Genomic DNA, 20168 nt, shown 5'->3' with positions numbered 1-20168 from the left:
AATCTCTCCCTTTTACGGGTTTGACGGCTTCCGCTCCCTCTACATATATTTACAATTCCATCCTTAGTCTAACTAAACTACTACTTATATTCTACTCTTTCGCATTACGTAGGATAAACAATAGTCACAGTAGTAACATTAATTTTAAAAATGAGCGAGCTTCCAGGGCTTCCGTTTCCTCTTACCATAAAAAAATGCATTTTCCACGATATTGAAAACTGTCCTTTTTCAGGATCACCCGTTTGGCTCTGCCCTACTCCTTGTTTAACTAATAGCTCTAACTCTACGTTCTGCCACTCCATAATCCTTTCTCGAATATTACAAACCCTTCTGATTTTTCTCCTTTCTTTCTCTCATTTTGAATTTTTCAAATTGCCTCTCGCTTCATTGTTCCGAATTTCGCCCAAACATGCTAGTGTTATTCTGCTTCCCTCTCCTCTTTTCAGCTTCTCTTCAAACTGCCAGGTTCTCTTAATTTGTTTAGTAACCATATTTACTCTTCCTCACTCTTCTCTTAACATATATTCTGGACAACTCCAGCTAAACCCCATTACCCACCCCAGAAATCGCTCATGCATGCTTTCTACTTTCCTATGTTCCTTCCATCCCCAGATCTCCATACCATTACACAACACCACCAAAATCAACGCATCAAACAACCAGTCCCTCATTCTCCAATCGTTCTTGAACCTCCTCTTTCCTATACCCCAAACTTGGCCCGTTACTTTACTCGCAAATTCAATTCTTTTCCTCACCTGCAGCTCGTTTACCCTTCTGACTGAAAGCAAAAACCTGAGTAACAGAATTCCTCCACCCTTTCCATTGTTTGTCCGTTCATCTTCCAAACGTAGTCTGTTATGGTGTTTCTTTTTCTGAAACACATCACCTTGGTCTTCTCTAAGTTTACCGTCAGATCATTTGCTCCCACATACTCTTTGAAGATTCTCAACATTAGGTTCATCCCCTTCTCATAATCTGCTAACAGAAGTGCATCGTCCGCGTATGCTAGAGAGTATAGTTTGCTATTACCCAAAACCGTTCCTCCTTTCCCTTTCTGCCTTAGCTTCTCCTCTAAGCCTGCAAGCAGGATATTAAATAGTAACGGACTCAAAGGGCACCCTTGCCTTAGACCTCTGTCGGTCCAGAAAACCTGACCTTTTTTCTTTCTTATTTTCACCCTAATCCTGGTTTCAGTAAAAATATCCTTCATCCTCTCCACCAACTTTTCCTCTACATTCCTCTCTTTCATTGCCTGCCATAGCACTTTTCTGTTTACTGAGTCAAACGCTGCTTTGCAATCTACGAACAAAGCGACTAGTTTCCCTTTCTTTCTCCCCAAATTTCGATTACCTAAGTAGTTAAGTACGTAGATATTGTCTATAGTTCCCATCCCTTTTCTAAATCCCGTCTGATTATGTGGGATACTTTCTTTTTCTTCTACCTGACTCTCAAACCTTTTTCTTAAGATCTCTCCATATATTTTATGGCCGACTGACATGAGAGTGATGCCTCTGTATTCATTTACCTTCTTTCCTTCCCCTTTCTTGACAAGCGGTACCACCAATCCCATCGTCCACTCTTCCGGCTAACCTTCCCCTTTCCAGACCTTGTTGCAGATCTTCCACATCCTATCCCTAATACCTTCTCCGCCATACTTCATCACTTCGTTCTCCATTCCATCTTCTCCTGTCGCCTTGTTTCTTTTTAGCCTATTTATTGCCTCATCCACTTCTTCTCTAGTTAAAATAATTTGTCCATTACTCCATTTCTGTTTCTTCGTTAACACCCTTCCTTTCCCCTCTATCCCTATTTATCACATCCCACACCCTATCTTCTTTGATCGCTTTTTCTACCTCTTCCTTATATTCTTCCTTTCCCCTTTGTCTTTTTCTTTCTAGCATCTCCTCATGTTCTTTTATCCCCCTTTTATACTCCTCTTTCTCCATTTTCCCTTTTCTCCATTTTCTTACACACTTTTTCATTCTCTCTTTACTCTCCGAGCATTCCTCGTCCCACTAGCCTCTCTTTCCCCCTACTCTTTCTTCATTAGTACCTAGCTCATCCTTTACCTTCTCAATCGACCCCTTCAACCTTTCAATTAACGAGTTTATTCCCTCCTCCTTTTCGTACATAACCTTTTCCGTCTTTTGTTTAAACTCTTTTAATTTTCTACCCCCCCCCCCCCAGACTCGCATTTTCGTGTTTCTTTCGCACCCTATTTTCTTTCTCCCTCTGTCGCACTTACTGACGTCTCTTTTGAGTGTAGCTGTGACCGGGAAGTGTTCAGACCCTATCTCATTCCCTACCTTCATACTCCCTATCATATGCCGCATTCTTTCTTCAGCCAAGATGTAGTCTATTACTGTTGCTTCCTTTCCTATGAATGTGATCTCCTCTTCCTCATTTCTCTTCATATTGCCATTGCGTATAAACCATCCTGTTTCTCCTATTATGTTTAGTATCTTGCTCCCCTCTATGCTCGTCTCTCTATGTATGGATTTCCTTATATATGCCTACTTTTTTTCATCCCATAACTTTCCCCCTTGTTCGCCAGTCCATACATTTACGTCCTCTCCTATTAAAACCAATGCTTCCTTCTTTTCCTCCATCCACCACCTTATTACCCTTCAGCCTTCCTCTTCCCCTCTTCTTCTCTATACACAAACCATCACTATTTCTACTTTCCCAATTATAATTCTTCTCACCATTGTTCCAGCCTTTCCTCCATGTTCCCATCTTTCATTGTCCACACATAAGCTTTCGGTCGCAGGTTTTTTATCCCCTTCCAGTCCTTCTCATCTGCCCAAGTTTCATTCATCATAATCACATCCCACTTCTCTAACTCCTCCCAAAATCCTTTATTCTTGTTCTTCAAACCTGACACATTCCATAAATCTATTTTCACGTTTCACTGGACTATTAGTAATAATTGTTAGGAGAAAAAAAGAATTTTCGAACAAAAATTATTTAAACAAATTCAACTCGTTTAAATAATTAAAAGTTAATTAACTATTGCTAATACATTTTCCACTAGATCAATATTAATAATTTTACGTAAAAAAATACGAGAATACAGTGTTCAAAAGGTCGATTTCATGAAGAATTGACATTTTTGGTTTTAATGGTAGTTTTCAGGTAGTCGTGGAGGTGTGTTAGGGGTGTCAGACCTATATTTCTTATACATGATTTCTTCATTGGATAATTCTCTACAAGCTCCTATACTTTTCTGTCACATTTTTTAAAATTAAAAAAAATTAGGGAATTTCTTTTTTCGGATTTGGAATAAAATTGGGGGATGGTTGCCCTCTAGCATGCTAAAAAATGTTGCCATGCATTTTTGGACCACCCTATTGTACATTTCTAATTGATAAAACCTTTCAAATAATATTGTTATATGATATTTCTTACAATAATTTAATTTAATTTTTGCAGCTTATCCCGAAGCTTAATTCCACAGTGATGACTGAAATCGAGAGGATACTGGAGAACAAACCGTCCCGACCCCCGATGGTATCAACTCTGGCTCTTAGATGACAATCGATTTGCCCTCACGGAAGCCGTGCGGGATCTCTAGAAGAGGGTGCAACCAGTCCTAAAAGTGAGGGTGGCAATAGCCAGGACCAGGAACAGAGCAAAGAAGGAAGTCAAAAAATGAACTTCTGCGAAATACAGTGAAAAATGCAGGCCTTCACCCTCCACAGTCCAATGAGTTCTACTTCCGTTTTCGCTTGAATCTGTGCTTCCTATTGCACACAACATCTCTAATCGATTCTAAATACTCATCGACGATAATAAATTCCAAAATACCTTTCGAGGAGCACAATTCAGACTATATAACACGTCCTTCTCCGCGATAATGGGATATAAAGTGATACTTCGAAACTTAAATTTTAATAACAATCCCAAAACGAATTACCAATTGCCGGAATTTTTATTACGCAAAATATACGTTAATACCTTTAAAATAAATAAACTGATAAACAAGTTTTATACACCACAATACGTAAGAAGACGCCGAGAGAAATTTCTTATTTAATTTTTAGCAAAAAACAATGTATTAAACTGTTTGTTTAAATTAACAAAGTCATCTGGGCAAGTAAATTATTTTATTTAAGTAAGATATATCTCTGGGTGTATCGAATAAATAAGTAACTAATTTTCTCAGCTTTTCCGCTTGGTGTATTCAATTTCCTTCTCGCGAAATAGTTTTACTCCAGTAAGAGTATAATTTCAGGAAAAAAGGAAAATCATAGAAAATTGCCATAAATACTATAAAACTAGACATTATATTAAAAGGGACAAGGTTAATTGTCAAGTGGACCTGGAACCTTCAATAATGCGGGGAAAAAGTTCTAACGGGTTCCCCATGGACGCTGTGATTATAATAATAGCGTGTAAGGGTTTAAGTAAAAAAAGGGTATTTGACTATTTATCAAAAATCAAGTGACCATCGACACTTTTTTTGAGAAGTCACAGTTGTATTTTCGACTGGTTCGACCAAGTAGGAGACAACGAAGAACCGAACACTGTGTTTCTTCTATTCGTAATATTTTAAAATTACACGAAAATGCGAGCGACATACTCGATAATTAAACAATAAATTTTATTATAAATTATACAATTGATCCTAGTGCATTTCGATGGACGAACGTGCCAGTTCATCGTCGACATTGTCCCTCCAATGTATTTTTAATCATTCATTGCTCACATAAATAAAAGGATTCTAGGATAATAATTACTAAACGCTAAATAATTAATTACATTCGAAATAAGATAACATATACTTGCCACTGTCATGTCGCAAACTAGCTAGTGATAGAGCGAACTTTCATTCTATTCTTCTAATCGCATTAGCGATTTTGCTCACATGATGTTCACGGTGTTCATTTCTTGATGGATTTTAATAGTTTTATTATTAATCAACAATTGTATTCAACCTAAAAGAAGAAATAATATATATTAATCTGAAGGTTAATGATCCTTTTGAGTTTTGACCACAGAATGGAATCGTTAACGTCATTAGAAGCGCTCAAAATGCCGTTATAGGTAGCAATGGACGTAAAGGTTCACCACCTATTCTACTGTTATGTAGGAATTCTTAAGAGCTGCAAAATATTCCAAAAAATTGTTAATCTTAATTTCATGAAATTCAAATCTTAACTTTGTTCCTTATCAATAGCTGCCTGTTTTTAAAGTCTCAATAACGGAATCATAATCTTTATAAATATTGTCTAGAGTAATAAAAGAATGGAATATCTGGATTACCAATCTTAAGAATTCGTATAACCATGATCACCTCTAAGGAAAATACATTTTGTAAAATTATATCATTCTGAGTCTATCATCAAATTATTATGCAATGCATTAATCGAAGGCACGCATATTTTGAATTATGATCAATAACTATTTTTCTTTTTCTATACCTAATCACAATCAAATAATTGTGTTACACTCTCTTTGTTCTCAATCATTCCTTTAATCATTGTTCATAATCTCAAAATGTTCAATATCTCAAAATCTGACAATATTATCTTTATAAGATGGTAAATGTTCGAAAAAATCATAAGTAGCATTGTGTCATACAGATGGGATGAAATACTTCGGTTCAACTAGATGCGCAATTATTTTTAATAAATTGCTTGATAGTATTTAAAAACCACAAATAAATTTGTTATAGATAATACATCATCGGTTAGGTCCATCTTGTCAAGATAATTGACAATCGAATGATAATTTAAATAATATTTCGTCACGCTCAAAGTCCGCAAATGAAAGAAACATTATTGAAAAAGCGAATGTCTGTTTTATGTGCTTTCGATTATGACACTGCTGTCGCTAATCTAAAATGATAAGTTTTCCTCATTAGGAAAAAAATTAATTTTATAGTATCATGTCATAATCAAAGTGATAATGTCATTAATGTAGTAAACGAGGCCCATCTGCGATTATAACAAATATAATATCTGTTCGTTTTAGAATGAATAATTCGTCAAGAATACGCTTTTACAATTTGAAAATGCATTTTCATAATTTTGTGTCTGGATCTCGCAATCCCTATCACGTTTGCAAATAATAAGAAAACTTCCTGATTTATGGCCCTGAGATTAACTGACTACCAAAATAATTTTCTTTATTTGGAATTGTAGGAAATTCATGTAAACAATTTTACACAATTTTCAAGATTATCGCTAATTTTGTCGATTGATTCTAGTTCGGTTTGATAGATCGAGTGCAACAGTTTTCTTTCACTTTAGAATCACTGTAGGTAAATAATCATTATCAGGTTGTTAGTATTATTATCTTTTTATCTTGGTCGTTGATAATAATAATAAGCTTCCAGACTTATTAGGTTCTTATGCCTCATCGATATCGAGCGTAATATGTCCTGGCATTAAAAATTAAATGCTTATGATTTCCATAATCAACAGACGATACTACCGCGAAAGTAGTGATAGAGCATTTTTTTAGTCGACATACTGTGAATCACGTAGAGATAATTAGTAAAGATTTATCATTATGAAGTATACAGAAGGCACTCTTAATAATCAGCAAGATAATAAACTTTGTCAGATTAGTATCGAGATTAGTAGCTTAAAATCGGATGCCTATATTGCGTTATCTTCCGAAGATTTAAATATAGGCATTTTTTCATAAGAGGGTGTCCAAAAATTGCAACATTTTACACAGTTTGCCAATGATGTGGCAACGAGAGGAAATAAGAATATTTTGCTTTGAAATTATAGATATGATTTTCAGTATGTACTAATTTTAGGAGCTGCGAACGTAAAAAATAATGTTATCTACGAGCTAATTGCGCTGCTGTCTCAATGAGGCGTAAATGAAAAAGATCTTCTTTATAAGTACGTGAATTCAACTCAACTGTGAGTATTTAAAACCTTTGGCCGAGAAAAAAATTTTTACGAAAGGTTATGATCTAAAAATATACGTATCTCGTTCCTTCAACCACATTTTTGTTGAGCTAGCACAAATTTGTTAATACAATGAAAACCATATTTATCTTGTATTTATAGTAACCAAATCATTTTGTTATCCAAGGTCAACATTTTTTCCAATAAATCTGGAGATAAAATATACTTCTAGTCCAAGCGATATGCTGAAGATATTAATAATTTAGCTCAACTTATTAGAAAAGCATAACATTTTATGTAAATGTTCCTTTATTTTTAGAAAACTTTAAGAACTAGGTGCAAACAATTTTTTGAATTTGTTTGTTTGTTCAAAAAATGGTGCCAATGTTTTATAATTAAATAAAACATTGAACTTTTCTTTTTTGATTCTGGTGAGGAATTTTAGACTACTTTGAAAATCAACGGAAATATTATTCTATTGTCTTGTCATTCAAAAAAGTTCATTATCTTAATTTAAAAATGGTACAAATTGTAAACGAAATTTGGCACCATTAAAATAAATTGTTTGGTATGCACTCCTTAAAGTTTTGCAGTAGCAGAAGAAACCTTTACCCCAAATTTAGTGTTTTTGTAACAATTCAAAGGACTATTTGTAATTCGAATTATTGCAAAATTAGGATTCGGAACAACTTATTTACTGTGAAATCATTGTATGTCCTGAATTGAAAAGGGAAAAAGAAATGATCAAACTAGGATAAGATTATTTTATGTCATTCAATATGTGTGAATTCTTTGTAATATTTTCTTATAACAAAAGGGGAACCGAAAAAACGGAATATTAATCGAGCAGAAGAATCAGTTGTTCTATATCTACAAAATGTCAACATTTGATTCTGTGCGATGATGTTATCAAAGATAATTAAAAAATTATGTACAAATAAGAGACAATGCGAGATATCGTGAGATTGTAATTGTCCAGGTGGGAGATGTGAAGGTCAAGACTTTTATTGGATCCTCTTTTAATCCAATCGTAAAGCGATTACAATACGGATACAACTGTTCCATTCGCATCTCGCATTTATAAAGTAAAAAAAGTTTATTTAAATTCTATAAACTGTTAAGTATATTTAAATATTTAAAACACGAAAATGTTATTTGTTGTGAATTTTTTAATTGTTATTTTTTATTTTCGTAAGGATAAATTTGTTTCAGGAAAGATATGTAAGAGTCCACTAAACGAAGAATTGTAAACTATGAGTTCTGCTATAGCGAGATTTCCATGTCACGATTCAAAAGAGAAGTGATTAATTATGCCAATATAAAGTTACTTTTCTACCGATTCTGCCTTTTTTGTGTCAACCTTTCCCATTGTTTTAATTCATTTAAGGAACATGTTCTTAGAAAATGAGGAAATAAAACAAGAGGAAAAAGTAAAGAGATCCTGAGAAGCTCTTATTACTCAATTCTGCAAATGCGTATAGCTGTCATGTTTTATCTGTTGTATTTTTAAATATCGACGGTAGATTACGGTACTTTCTATTAATCATGGATTAAATTGAAATGAAACACCTTTTATTAAAAAAGTTTAATTTCTTTAGTATCCACATAATTTATCATTTATAATTTATATAATTATTAAATAATTACTAGCATAACTATATATACATTAACTTTTCACGAATCCACAAATAACAATAAAAAATGGGTACATGGAAAAAAATTACTATCATACATAATCTTTTCTTTAAATAATAAAAACCGATGTGAAAGTGCCATGAAAATAAAAAAATCTAATTAAAACGAATGTTAAAATTAAACATTTTGAAGATGTGCTTGGAAATAGTAGATTATGTACCTAGGCATCCGAGTATAAAATAACTTCACTTCCGTGGTATATACGATACTTTATTTGAAATAGGCAGAATAAGAGCTCTTTTTCTGGAAAACGGCGCTTGATTACTTTTCTTTCCCTTTTCACTTACTTCTTCTTCCTTGCTGTCACTTTACCTGCCGCTCGTCACAGTACAATAAAGTGATATTTTAGTGCCGCTTTCGGGCAGAGACAGTGCGCTTGTTCTGCCTATTTTAGATAAATATATTTATCGCGATTCTTTAAATTTTGATATGTATGGTTTCTCAATTTATAAAAACAAAATTTTCATAAATTTAAGAAAATGGAATAATCATGTCATAAAGTTTCATACAATTTGTTTAATCTTCGTTATGTTTTGTCAATGAATGAAGTAATCCGCTGGTATTGTTAAACAGCTTATACCGTATGTGAGTTTTATATCCGAAAAGTAGAATATTTAACAGAGATTCTATGCGAACGATATATTTTCCTTTTTGGAGTCAAATCATAATTTTTAAGCTTTTCATTTAAAGATCTAATGTTTTTATGTTTTTTTTCGAATCTTTAAAATGTTTCATAAAAATTTAAACAGGAAAATTCGCCGCAAGTCAAATACGTCAGTTCTTTGTATATAAAAAATATAAATAAAAAACTATAATATCTTTTTTCGATACAAAGTTCCTTATTGAATAAGAATTACTAATTATACTTGAAATGTCCATTTTTAATTATTCTTCATTGAAGAAAGGAAGTTTGCTTCACTTACGCGAGTTATTCCTGAATACACCACGCTTTTGTGATTCATCTTTATAAAGTCAAAGTTTAATATTGTTCTGAGAGTAAGAAACACTTTCTTGTTATCTCGGATTAATCCTCTTGAGCCACTTTTTTAAAATGTTTATTTTGCACTTACTAGTAGTCTGCAGACTTTTCAGATATGTACAAAGAACACTTTTCTTTATATTTTTCATTTTTTCTTCTTTCTTCATGCAATTCACGGAGTTTAAGAATAAAAGGAATAATCACACTTCACACGTTGGTAAGTTGACAAAGAAGAAGGTGTTCAATTCCAAGAGGATAGCAACGACCAGGAACATTGAATACATGCAAAGACATGTAACTCCTACTTGCTTGTTTAATTTGAATCCGTAAAAAGCAGTCACCGTATAAAATCCTATCACACAAATTATTATTGCAAAAACGGTGTACGCGATGGCACCAGACACAATTTGCACATTTTTTCCACTTAGTACCACTTTTATTGTCCAGGGCAGTCCGAGACACAGAAGAATGTCCAAAGTATTTGCACCCAACGTGTTGCTCATTGCCATGTCACCATGATCTGAAAAGTAAAATTAAAATTAATTAATACAATAAGGGCCTCTATTAATTCACGCTGTCAAGCTTTAGATCTTCGGTGCTCTTTACCATTTTCAATGGGCATTTGCAACTACAATAACAATCTCTCAATGAATATTCAATTAAGGATATTAAATACTAATAGAAAGAAGGAAAAATAAGGTTGTCTAAATCGAGGTTTAACGTCTTAGCTCTGTTTCAAATTTAGAGAATACAAATATTTTCATATTTTGAAAATCGCTCACTCATTAATTTCCTGGGATATCAGAGCAATATGATTATGGGCCGATTATAACCAATCCAAGCTGCACATAAGTGTTTATTCTGAAGGCACTTACTTCGCCTGGAAAGGATGACGATAGAAACCATTTCTGGCATGTTTCCTCCAGCAGATAAAAATGTGATTCCCATGACAGAATCGGGGATTCCGAGAGTGTCCCCCACGATAGTAGTCATCCAGGAAACTAAGTATGATGATATGGCTATCCATATTACACACATTAAGAATGTCACAGGATACCAGTTACGAAATCTTTTGTATCTCGTATCAGGAATTGTAATGAATAACAAAATTCGTATGGGCCACGTAACTATGAACCAGAATAGTGTGAACGGTCCACCCCTTGGCCATATGAAAATAGTTTCTGTAACATCATTTTTTAAATAGATGTTATTCATATTTAATAATAAAATTAAGAGTAATTTATATTCTAAGCACATCACATGTAGCAATCTTTTTTACTGAAAATATTTTGTTGGTGATAAAACATACCAGGTTCAACATATATTTCCAAAGCTTCTTTGAAATTCGGGGGTACTTCTCCATTAACAGCAGCTTTCAAATTGGCAACCTTCGCCAAACTATTTCTGTATTCGATCACCAATTCTCCGTGGAAAAATGGTTTATATGTTCCATGTGGCATTGTATCATGCTTCTTTTTGTCTTCGCCTGACAAAAAATAATAATAAAGTCATTAGTTTATAAGAAAGAATATTTAATTTAAAGATTGTTGATATACATCAAGTCTTTATCATTGTATTGAGAGGACGATAAGTGGTTTCTGTTACAGAAAATAGAAAAATCCTAGGCTTATGATACACGTTATCTAGAATTTTTATTTTCAGTTTATTATTCTAATAAAATTTCGTAGTGAAGTGCATTAGTGAGAAAAGAACTAAAGTCATGTTGATATAAGAAATTGTACTTTTTTGATCAACTTACTTTTTTCTTCTGACAGTTTCCTCTTATTTGACATTCGTGCGAATAAGCGTGTGATTCTTCTGCTGAAGAATAAGATACTGAAATAACCGGCAAATAGCATCAAAAGTACTGTAGCTTCATACCAAGTTACGACGCCATCCCACATAATTAAAACCAAGGAACTGACTGAGATTATGTAAATAATACAGTCTCGCGACAATATTCCCCATTTTAGATGGATCGCCTAAAAATATACAAAAGAATTATATTAAGAGACACATAAATTTTAAATTAGTTTCGAAACAAAATGATATCTGGATAACACGATGGGACATACGAAAATAGTTTGTAGGATATCGTACAGCAACAGGATTATGCGGAATATCCCTAGAAGGCCGACTTTTCTGTATCCTTGAGATATTCAAACGTCCAACATCAGATATCTGTAGAAAATTTCAGTATCTTATATTGGACGTTTGAATAATCAAAAGCGTCAACAAAAAAAAATCTCATACATTATGGATATTTCAGGGATCTAATATAATTTCTAATTCCGGATATCCTGGGAAAATAAAAATTCATGACCGCGATAAGATACTTTTTGCTGTAAATGCGATAAGTGAAGTGAAAATATAAGAAAGATTTTACAACCGAATGAGATCATTATTGTTGCCAAAAAAAAGATGGTACTACCTCTAATTAATTCGTTGCAAGTGCAAAAAATTCAGAAAATAGCATAAAGGCTAAGTTTTTAATTCCATATTTTAACATTAAAAAAAATAAGAAAGAATTAATTTTAAAGTAAAGAATTTTTGATTATACGGCTCAATTAATGCGTAATCGAAGCAAACATAATGACCAATTAAGAATAATAATCGAGGGAGATATCTTATGTGATTAAATGTAAGATTGTACTTTGTACATTATTGTATTATGTACGAATTTTTTTTATATCATCTCTCCTCTAGATTTCAAGATTTGGTAGAAAGCCATCAATTTAAATTTGATCTTCAACGACAGATAGAAAGTTTTTAATTAAATGTAATTACCCGGATAGTACAACAGTTTCACTGAACATTCCTGGAACAGTCCAATGGAAGGTTTAGCGAATTCCGAAAAATGGTCCAGGTAGGTTCCCGGAAATAGGTGAATGTCCGCATATCAAAGAAGATTCTCAGGGAAGGTTAGGGGAATGTTCATCAGAATTTTCCGCACTTTAATAATTAAATTAATATAATGCGAAAAATTCTCACGAACATTCTCCAAACCTTCCTTGATTCGCGGACATTTATCTCATTCCGGCAACCTTCCTAAAACATTTTTCAGAATTCTCCGAATCTTCCTTTGGGATGTGTCAGGAATGTTCAGATAAACTTTTCTTCTATCCGCGTATTTGAAATGTGCTTGACCGAATTTTGGAAGCAATTTCTATGACTCACAATTTCTCCGCGTTTCTGTTAGGAAATATTTTAGGCTTCTAAAATTAAAAAGCCATTTAGATGGCACTTTAGGAAATGAGAATATAAGAACTTCGATAGAAATATATAAATTCATTAATTAAAAAGACCCAATTTTTTAATTTAAGCATAAATATGTGCTACATATCATACGGAAAATGCTTAGATAGAAAGTTTTGGTTTTTATAAAGAGGATTTTTAGACAAAAATGATCTTGATTTATGGTGTAACAATATTAATAAATAACAATGTTCAGAAGCAAACTAACAGATAAACTTACTTATTTTAAACTTTGAGCCGAAAACCCATCCCTGGTCTTTGCAGATGTGCAAGAGAATTCGAATTGAAAGCCAGGAAGAAAATCGTGGTAAAACTCAGAAAAATAAAATATGGTCAAAATAACAAAATATTTGGTTGGCCAAACTAATTTTTATTGCTGTTTTAACCAAATATTTTGGTAGATGGAGTACTTGGTTGATTGAACGAAAAAAATTGGTAAGGTCAATCAAGTATTATGTTAAATCAACCAAAATTTGTTGCACTCAACCAAATTTTCATTTATATCCAAGAAAACATTTCTTTTGGTTTGAATTTTTTTCCTGAGTGCAGGTAACAGTACTTAAGTAAGGTTTAGGAGTAATACTATACACGTCTGTGTGTGTATAAAGAATATCAATAAGAAATGAGGCATGGTTACCTCAGCTGCTGATAAAGCTCCACAAGCCGGCGTGACAAAGGTGTTAAAAACAGCACTTCCAACAACTGTGCCTACGCCAAGATCAGATTCCGTAAGGAAGGTACCAACTACATTGACGAATAATTCAGGAAAACAACTGGCTGTTGCTAAAAATGTTGCTCCTGCTACATCTGCACTGATATTTAGATCTGCACAAATGCAATCAAGTGCAGGTAGTAGATAATCATTGCAAACGTAAGCTGTCATCAAAAAGCAGTAAAACCCAAAGAAAATATGAAAAATGACAGCTCCTTTCTGTCGCTCATGCCTGTTGAATACATCATGGGGAAAGTTGTGGATTGATCGAGCTGAACAGTTCTCTGCCGAGTTATCACTATTTTCTATTTCACTTTGATCAGTCCAGTTTTTGGTGCTTTCAATTGGATACGAATCGTTATGCTGGGTTTGAATTTCAATTTTTCTGGGTAGAAGACCTGCAAGGAAATAGTATTAGACAAAAATAGCATTAAATAACATAGAGTTTAGACAAGTATTTGATCGCTAAGAAAACCAAAAATTCATAACTTACATGTAAGTTATGCAAGTTAATTATATAATTTTCAAAAAACAATATTATTTGTTCGCAAAATGCAATATTGCGGATTGGGTAGAATGGACGTTCTATTATTTTTTTAATGAGGGTTTTTTTTTTATCTTTCGAATGATCCGAAAAAATATGCAAATTTTGAAAAATGGTACAGGATGCATTAAAATTTTCGCAGTTATGGCACTCAGATGTCGATTTTGAGCAAATATTTTTATTAATCTAATTTTTGTGAAATAACTCATGTCCTATGCATCACAGATGATATTTTTAGTAAGTAAATTAAAGTAGAGTCAATTTTTAATAGATCTAAAATAAACTCTAGAAAAACTTTATCAGCGGCATTCAGAAAATTAGTTAATAGTTAATAATAATAATTGCACTTGACATCCATGGCTCGTGATAAAAAATCGGCGTCACTAGAAAACAAGTTAATTTTAAAAGTTATATATAAGGATATCATGAAGGTGCAAGAAATTTTTGTTGTTGAAATTTTAAGTACAAAAAACTTTTTTTTCTTTGCATTTTTCGGCTGTTTATTAGTTCTTCAAAAAATGTTCTATTTAAATCAGAGTTTTTCAAAAACTATATTCTTTAATTTAAAAATCAGAACAGGAACGAAAAGTTAGACAGTAATACATATTTTACATAGGGAAAGAAAAAATAAAATGTTTAAAAGTTGAATTTTTTGAGAAAATTCATTTTCTACATATTCAATAAAAAATTTGGTCATTTATCAACATTCTTATATATTTTTATTAGATTATTCGATTAATCAGAATTTTTCTTAATAAGGACCCGTTAAAAAATGTCTTAAAAAAGCCAATTAATTAAATGAAAAACAACACAAGCTTTTAACAACGCAAATTATTATTTTGATTTTTTAAATGAGTAATTATACATTTTATAAATAATATGCAGGCCAGAATTATTAGACCACTCGTATTTGTTAGTATTACTTCTCGATACTCCAAAATTAATTTTTTATGTCAACTTTTCAAAATATATTGAAAAAATATCAACATTCTAAGTTTTACTCAATGAAGAATAACTCCTGGAATAATGGATATTTAAACAAATTTGGTGGGTCATTTTAAAGATAAATTTACTTAAAATGTCTGTAACGTTTATTGAGAAAAAAATTGCCGTTAACTCTGCCAGTTGAACACAAATATAAAAATTTGTAAAGATGTAAAGTAAGAGCATGTATAAAAGAAATATAGAAAATAATTTAATGAATTATTCATGATGAGGATATTTTTCCAACTTTCTTAACTCTCATTTTAGATTTCGTCTGGAACCAGTGAAAAAATAATAACATTTTTTTAGAAATTGCGGACATTCTACGTGAAACTTGAATATTTTCACTTGTTTTGCAATATCTTCTTAAAGATTAAAAAAACTCTTCATTTTGGTGTTATTGGGCGCAGAACTTTCTCACAATTCATGTTATCTTGTTTCAAATTCCAAATGTTCCAAATTGTCTTCAATTTTGTGGAAATTTAAAAAAAGTTATTCCAATTGTTTATAACATATTCGCAAGAAATTTCGGCTAAGCAATAAAATAGGTGTTTCTTCTTGTTCATTGTAGGCAAACATATTTCAATATCAGTTGATCCGTTCTAAATCGACCTAAATTGACTTAGGTTTAGAAATGAAATTGCCAAAGAAACTCTTCAAAATGTGTTTTTACAAACGAAAAATATATGTTTTAGATTGTGTAAATATTTTAGATCCCATAGGATATACTTTTTAGGTATATAAAGCATAGTGAAAATTTTTCCGTTAATTTTGTTCCAAAATCTAAGTCGATTTAAGTGGTTTTTCTAGAGATTAGTTCAGTTCGGTTTTGATAACATAAGCTAGATTTTTCTTAAAATTTAATTCACATATTGTAAAGCAATTGCTATACTATTATTTGAGGTTTATACTTAAAATTGAAGATCAATATCTATACTGGACAAAATTAATAGAAATGACTGTAGAAGTTTTGCAATCTTACCTTGATCGCGATAGGAAAAATCACAGTTGGTATTCGCGATAAAAATAAATAACAACGTAATTAAAATCCTGATAACGCGGAATCCCTTTTCCATAATGGTGGCTTCTTCTCTCACTGATAAACCTATAAAATTAAAGTTTTAAATTTTAGATGTAATTTTATTATTACAATTCTATGATAAATTTCCTTTGCGAAAAAATTTATATTTGGTCAGTTTATACACATATATGTGTTTTTACCAAATTTAAGCGTAGACTTTTCTTGTGATGATATCTGCGAATAAGGTTTCACATAAAATGATTCTTCACAGAAAAATGTTCGAACTCTTGTTTTTTATGGAAAGATGTTATATAAGACAAGTAATAAATTAGAAAATGGTACTATATTCTCTTCTGCTGGCAATTGCATTGAAAACATGTAGCAATTTTCAATTTAATTCTTTTTGAGCCAGTTGAAAAATGGCATTCAATATAAAAGCGTAACGAATGTTGCACGTAACAGAACGTCGTTACATATAGACCTAGACCTCTAATTTATCAAATTTACAACAGAATATATCTTTGAAATTTGACAGCATTCACAATGACACTTGTACATAGGTGCACTCTGAAAAGGTTGAAAAATAAGGAAATATATTATCTTTATGTGTTTCTTTTTTTAGTGCTAATTTCATTCTTCTTTTTTTTACTATGAATAAATTACGTAAAATATATTAGTGGGGGGGGGGTGAATATTTATTGTTGTCTTGCATGGTGGGAGGGGGATATGTGGATCCTTAATAAAACTAGTTTCAGAAGATAAAATGTTTTTATAATAATGAGAATTTAGTTTTACAAACGTGCAATCTAAAAATTTCTTCAAGGCTTAAAATGTTGCGTAGTTCGACACACTTTGTGTAGTCCGAATTTAAAATTGAATAGTCCGAAATCAACAATTGCAGTAAAACTCGTGTTTTTTGGGTTTAAATACAAATTTCGTCCATTCCTTTGTTTTTTTCGTAGCTCGTATCATTTGTCCAAAAATTAAATTTTTCTATCTTTAATAATGTTTTTTACGTATTAAACAAAAACTAGCATCCTATCAAAAAGTAAATGATACCGAATTTTTAAAATATTTTTGGGAGCACAATTTTGTTTTATTCATTCTCTTCGTATCTCGAATATTTTGACCGCAGATGGAAATTTTTATTTTTCATTATTTGTTGTGCTATCGAAATTTGAATATTCAATTTTCCAAGAAAATTCAGGAAGTTGTTATGATTATTTTGTAGGGGTTTCAACAAGCAACGTTTTTCTTTTACTGATTTTTTTTCAAATCGTGTATTGCTTGACATACAATTTTGATTTTCGATAGATTTTTTAATTTTTGTAAATGCAAAATAATCTCAAAAATTCGATGGGATAATTCTTTGAAATGTTACCCTGTTTGCAGGCTGTAACTATGGCGACGACTATGACACCGACTTAAAAACCATTTTTTTTTACTCAGGGGGGCCTCAAAACGTCGACATTTGTTAGAATCCGCAAAAGTAATTTTTCACATAAAACTAATACCTTCTTATTGAGATGAAAATGTAAAAAGCTTTAACGTTTCGACCACACTGCGGGTCTCTCTCAACTGTCGAGACAGTCTTGTTATGACAGTCTTGTATCGTCTTTTTTTTTGCAGTCTTTTATCGTAAGCGTTTAAACATGGTTTCAATTATGTGACACTTTCATCAATTACTGGAGCCTCCTTAATATCTTCAAGGCTTTGATTGGAAATTTAACAAATCTCTTTAACCTTTTTTAAAATGACTTTTTGTATAAAATATCACATTGTGTTTTACCTCAGATATGTGTACCGACTCTTGAGAAAGACCCGCAGTGTGGTCGAAACGTTGTGGCTTCGTTAAAGAAATAAACATGTCCCTTACATGTTTTTTCGAATGTTTTTATTTTGACTTCACTATTGACCGGAAGACCGGCTATATTTGCTGAAATTTGCTGAAATACGTATTGAAAATTAAAACGGTCGAAGAAAGCAAAAATAGTTTTGGAGCTGTTTTATCTAGAACTGCTTTGTGTATTAATCTTTTGTTGAGAATTGAAATACTTTGTTGAAATTTCATCTTTTCGCTTTGAAAAACCAACTGTTTTGTAAAAAATTCTTCTCTTTGTCTTAAAAATAAACCTGTCTATTAAACAAATTGTTTTTTTTTAATTAAAAATTTTTTTTCATCGAAAAATTGAACTATTCCATTTTTGTTAAAAGTTAATCTTTTATAATTTTAGAATTCAACTTTTTGGTTGAAAATGTATATAATTTGTTGAAAATTTGTCTTTTATGGTAGAAAATCAATGTTTTGGGTAGAAAATTAAGATTTTTGGTTAAAAATGTATGTAGTTTCTAAAAATTTGTCTAATTTAGTTGAAAATTAATCTGCCTCGTTCAAATTTTATCTTTTGGGTTGAAAATTCAATTATATAGTTAAAAATCAACTGTTTTCTAGAAAGCTCGTCATTTAAGTTTTAAAAAATTAACAATCTGGATGAAATTTTTTTATTGATCGAAAAATCTTTATTTGATAAAAATATATTTAGTTTGTTGAGAATTGCCTTTTTTAGTAGCAAATTAATCTTCTTGGTTAAAAATGCAACGGTTTTTATAGAAAGCTCGTATTTCTTATTGAAAAATTCATCTTTAGTCGTAGAGATTTTTTTTCTGTTAAAAATGCAACTGTTTGGTTGAACTTTTTGTTAGAAGTTTGTTAATTTGTTAATTCATGAGAAACAGTAAGATTTTACCAAACCACACATCCCTTCAAATCGTGTTATGTTATTTTTGGATGACTCTTAAATAAATTTATAAAAAAAATTTAGCCGGAAATAATTGCTTAAGATATTGGGTAGAGGGGTTTCAAATCCTACGGACCCTAACGAAGGGGGTAGGTTATTCAAAATTTCTAAAAAAAATACCTTACGTAATCTATGCACGGCCCCTATACACATTTTCTTTTATTTAAAAATTTAAATTTTTACCTTATTCGTCTCTATAGTCTTACTTTTTCTATTTGTAGAGCATTTATTTCTATTTATCAATTTTTGAACACTTCACTTGTCCTCTCCACTTTTTATACTGAATTTACATTCTCATTTTATATCCAAAATTTATTTTCACTTATTTCATGTTACTTCTTTATATTTTTATCATCGATTATACCTACAACCTGTTAGTACAAAGTTTAGTTTCAAACTGTCGCTTCCCTATCTGCGAACAAAATTTATTATTGGATAATAGAAGCGGACGTTTAACAACACTACGTCAGTTTTCAATAATTGTAAGTCAGCAATTTTCAAAGTTATTGCCAAAGCGAGAAAAATCTTCCTTAAAATATATAGAGACATCATGTGAAATTCCTTATAAGGAAACTTTTGAAGAAATCTCTTGCATTCTCTATAGAAAACTGAATAGGGAATTTCTTCCAGGTAGTTGTACTGTAAGGAAACAAATTCAATTCAATATTTATGTCCACGTGTGCTATAGAAAATTTGACCACATTTTTTTTTGGAGAAGAAAGATTCATTATACTTAGTCATTATATGTCAACTTTATATGGAGTAGACTTTCCCGCTTAAGCTAAAGTGTTTTATCAACGTGACTTTTTTTGGGAAATCGTTAAAGTGGAAATTGAGGTCAGGATCAATGAAATGGGAAGTGAACTGATAAATTTGTTACTACGTGTGTGTAATTTAATTAAAAATTGTTTGTTTATAAGATAAATTGGTGCATTATTTATAACTAGATTCAAGAATGTCTATTTTCGTATCGGTTCCTAAACAAGTCTTCAATTCTCGAAGGAATGAATAAGTATTATCACATTTCACAAGCAACTTTATGACTTAGGAACGTTTTAAACATGTCTGAGGTAGTAATTAGATACACTAATCGCATGCAGAAGTTTCAAAATAGTAACAGTAATTACATACAATACTATTCTATTTCCTGTTTTTCCTGAACTAAAACCTTCAAATTAACAAACATTCTGAGGTTGGAATAACACAAAAATAAAGATGAGTCCAAAAAATAAGATTTCTTTTAATTTTTACCATTTAATCTTAGCTATTGTACTTTTATTCATTAGTTTGTCACCTTCAATATTAACTTTT

General features: G+C 31.6%; 2 protein-coding genes across 8 annotated transcripts in view; one reads left to right on the top strand and one right to left on the bottom strand.

Moving 5' to 3' along the window:
* LOC117168741 (voltage-gated potassium channel subunit beta-2) overlaps positions 1 to 8236 on the top strand; it is a 48419-nt gene extending 40183 nt beyond the window's left edge. For all 3 annotated transcript variants that reach the window (XM_033354476.1, XM_033354475.1, XM_033354474.1), the window contains one exon: positions 3433 to 8236. In XM_033354476.1, coding sequence (XP_033210367.1) covers positions 3433 to 3534 — 102 coding nt within the window. In that variant the 3' untranslated portion in view covers positions 3535 to 8236. The remainder of the gene's footprint in view (positions 1 to 3432) is intronic.
* A 391-nt stretch (positions 8237 to 8627) lies between these two features.
* Positions 8628 to 20168, bottom strand: part of LOC117169098 (sodium/potassium/calcium exchanger 4-like) — an 11936-nt gene continuing 395 nt past the window's right edge. The window contains exons 1-8 of one of the 5 annotated variants that reach the window (XM_033355227.1): positions 17574 to 17641; positions 16260 to 16626; positions 16021 to 16143; positions 13436 to 13908; positions 11303 to 11525; positions 10853 to 11029; positions 10419 to 10724; positions 8628 to 10063 (exon numbers count right to left, since the gene is read on the bottom strand). In XM_033355227.1, coding sequence (XP_033211118.1) covers positions 9744 to 10063; positions 10419 to 10724; positions 10853 to 11029; positions 11303 to 11525; positions 13436 to 13908; positions 16021 to 16114 — 1593 coding nt within the window. In that variant the 5' untranslated portion in view covers positions 16115 to 16143; positions 16260 to 16626; positions 17574 to 17641 and the 3' untranslated portion in view covers positions 8628 to 9743. Of the gene's footprint in view, positions 10064 to 10418; positions 10725 to 10852; positions 11030 to 11302; positions 11526 to 13435; positions 13909 to 16020; positions 16144 to 16259; positions 16627 to 17440; positions 17642 to 19063; positions 19222 to 20168 lie in introns of those variants that run through there. The other 4 variants (XM_033355228.1, XM_033355230.1, XM_033355231.1 and 1 more) reach the window with 4 other exon arrangements.

The sequence above is a fragment of the Belonocnema kinseyi genome, chromosome 3 (assembly GCF_010883055.1).
Source record: "Belonocnema kinseyi isolate 2016_QV_RU_SX_M_011 chromosome 3, B_treatae_v1, whole genome shotgun sequence".
NCBI classification, from domain to species: Eukaryota; Metazoa; Arthropoda; class Insecta; order Hymenoptera; family Cynipidae; genus Belonocnema; species Belonocnema kinseyi.
This window is presented reverse-complemented; position numbering and strand designations above follow the sequence as displayed.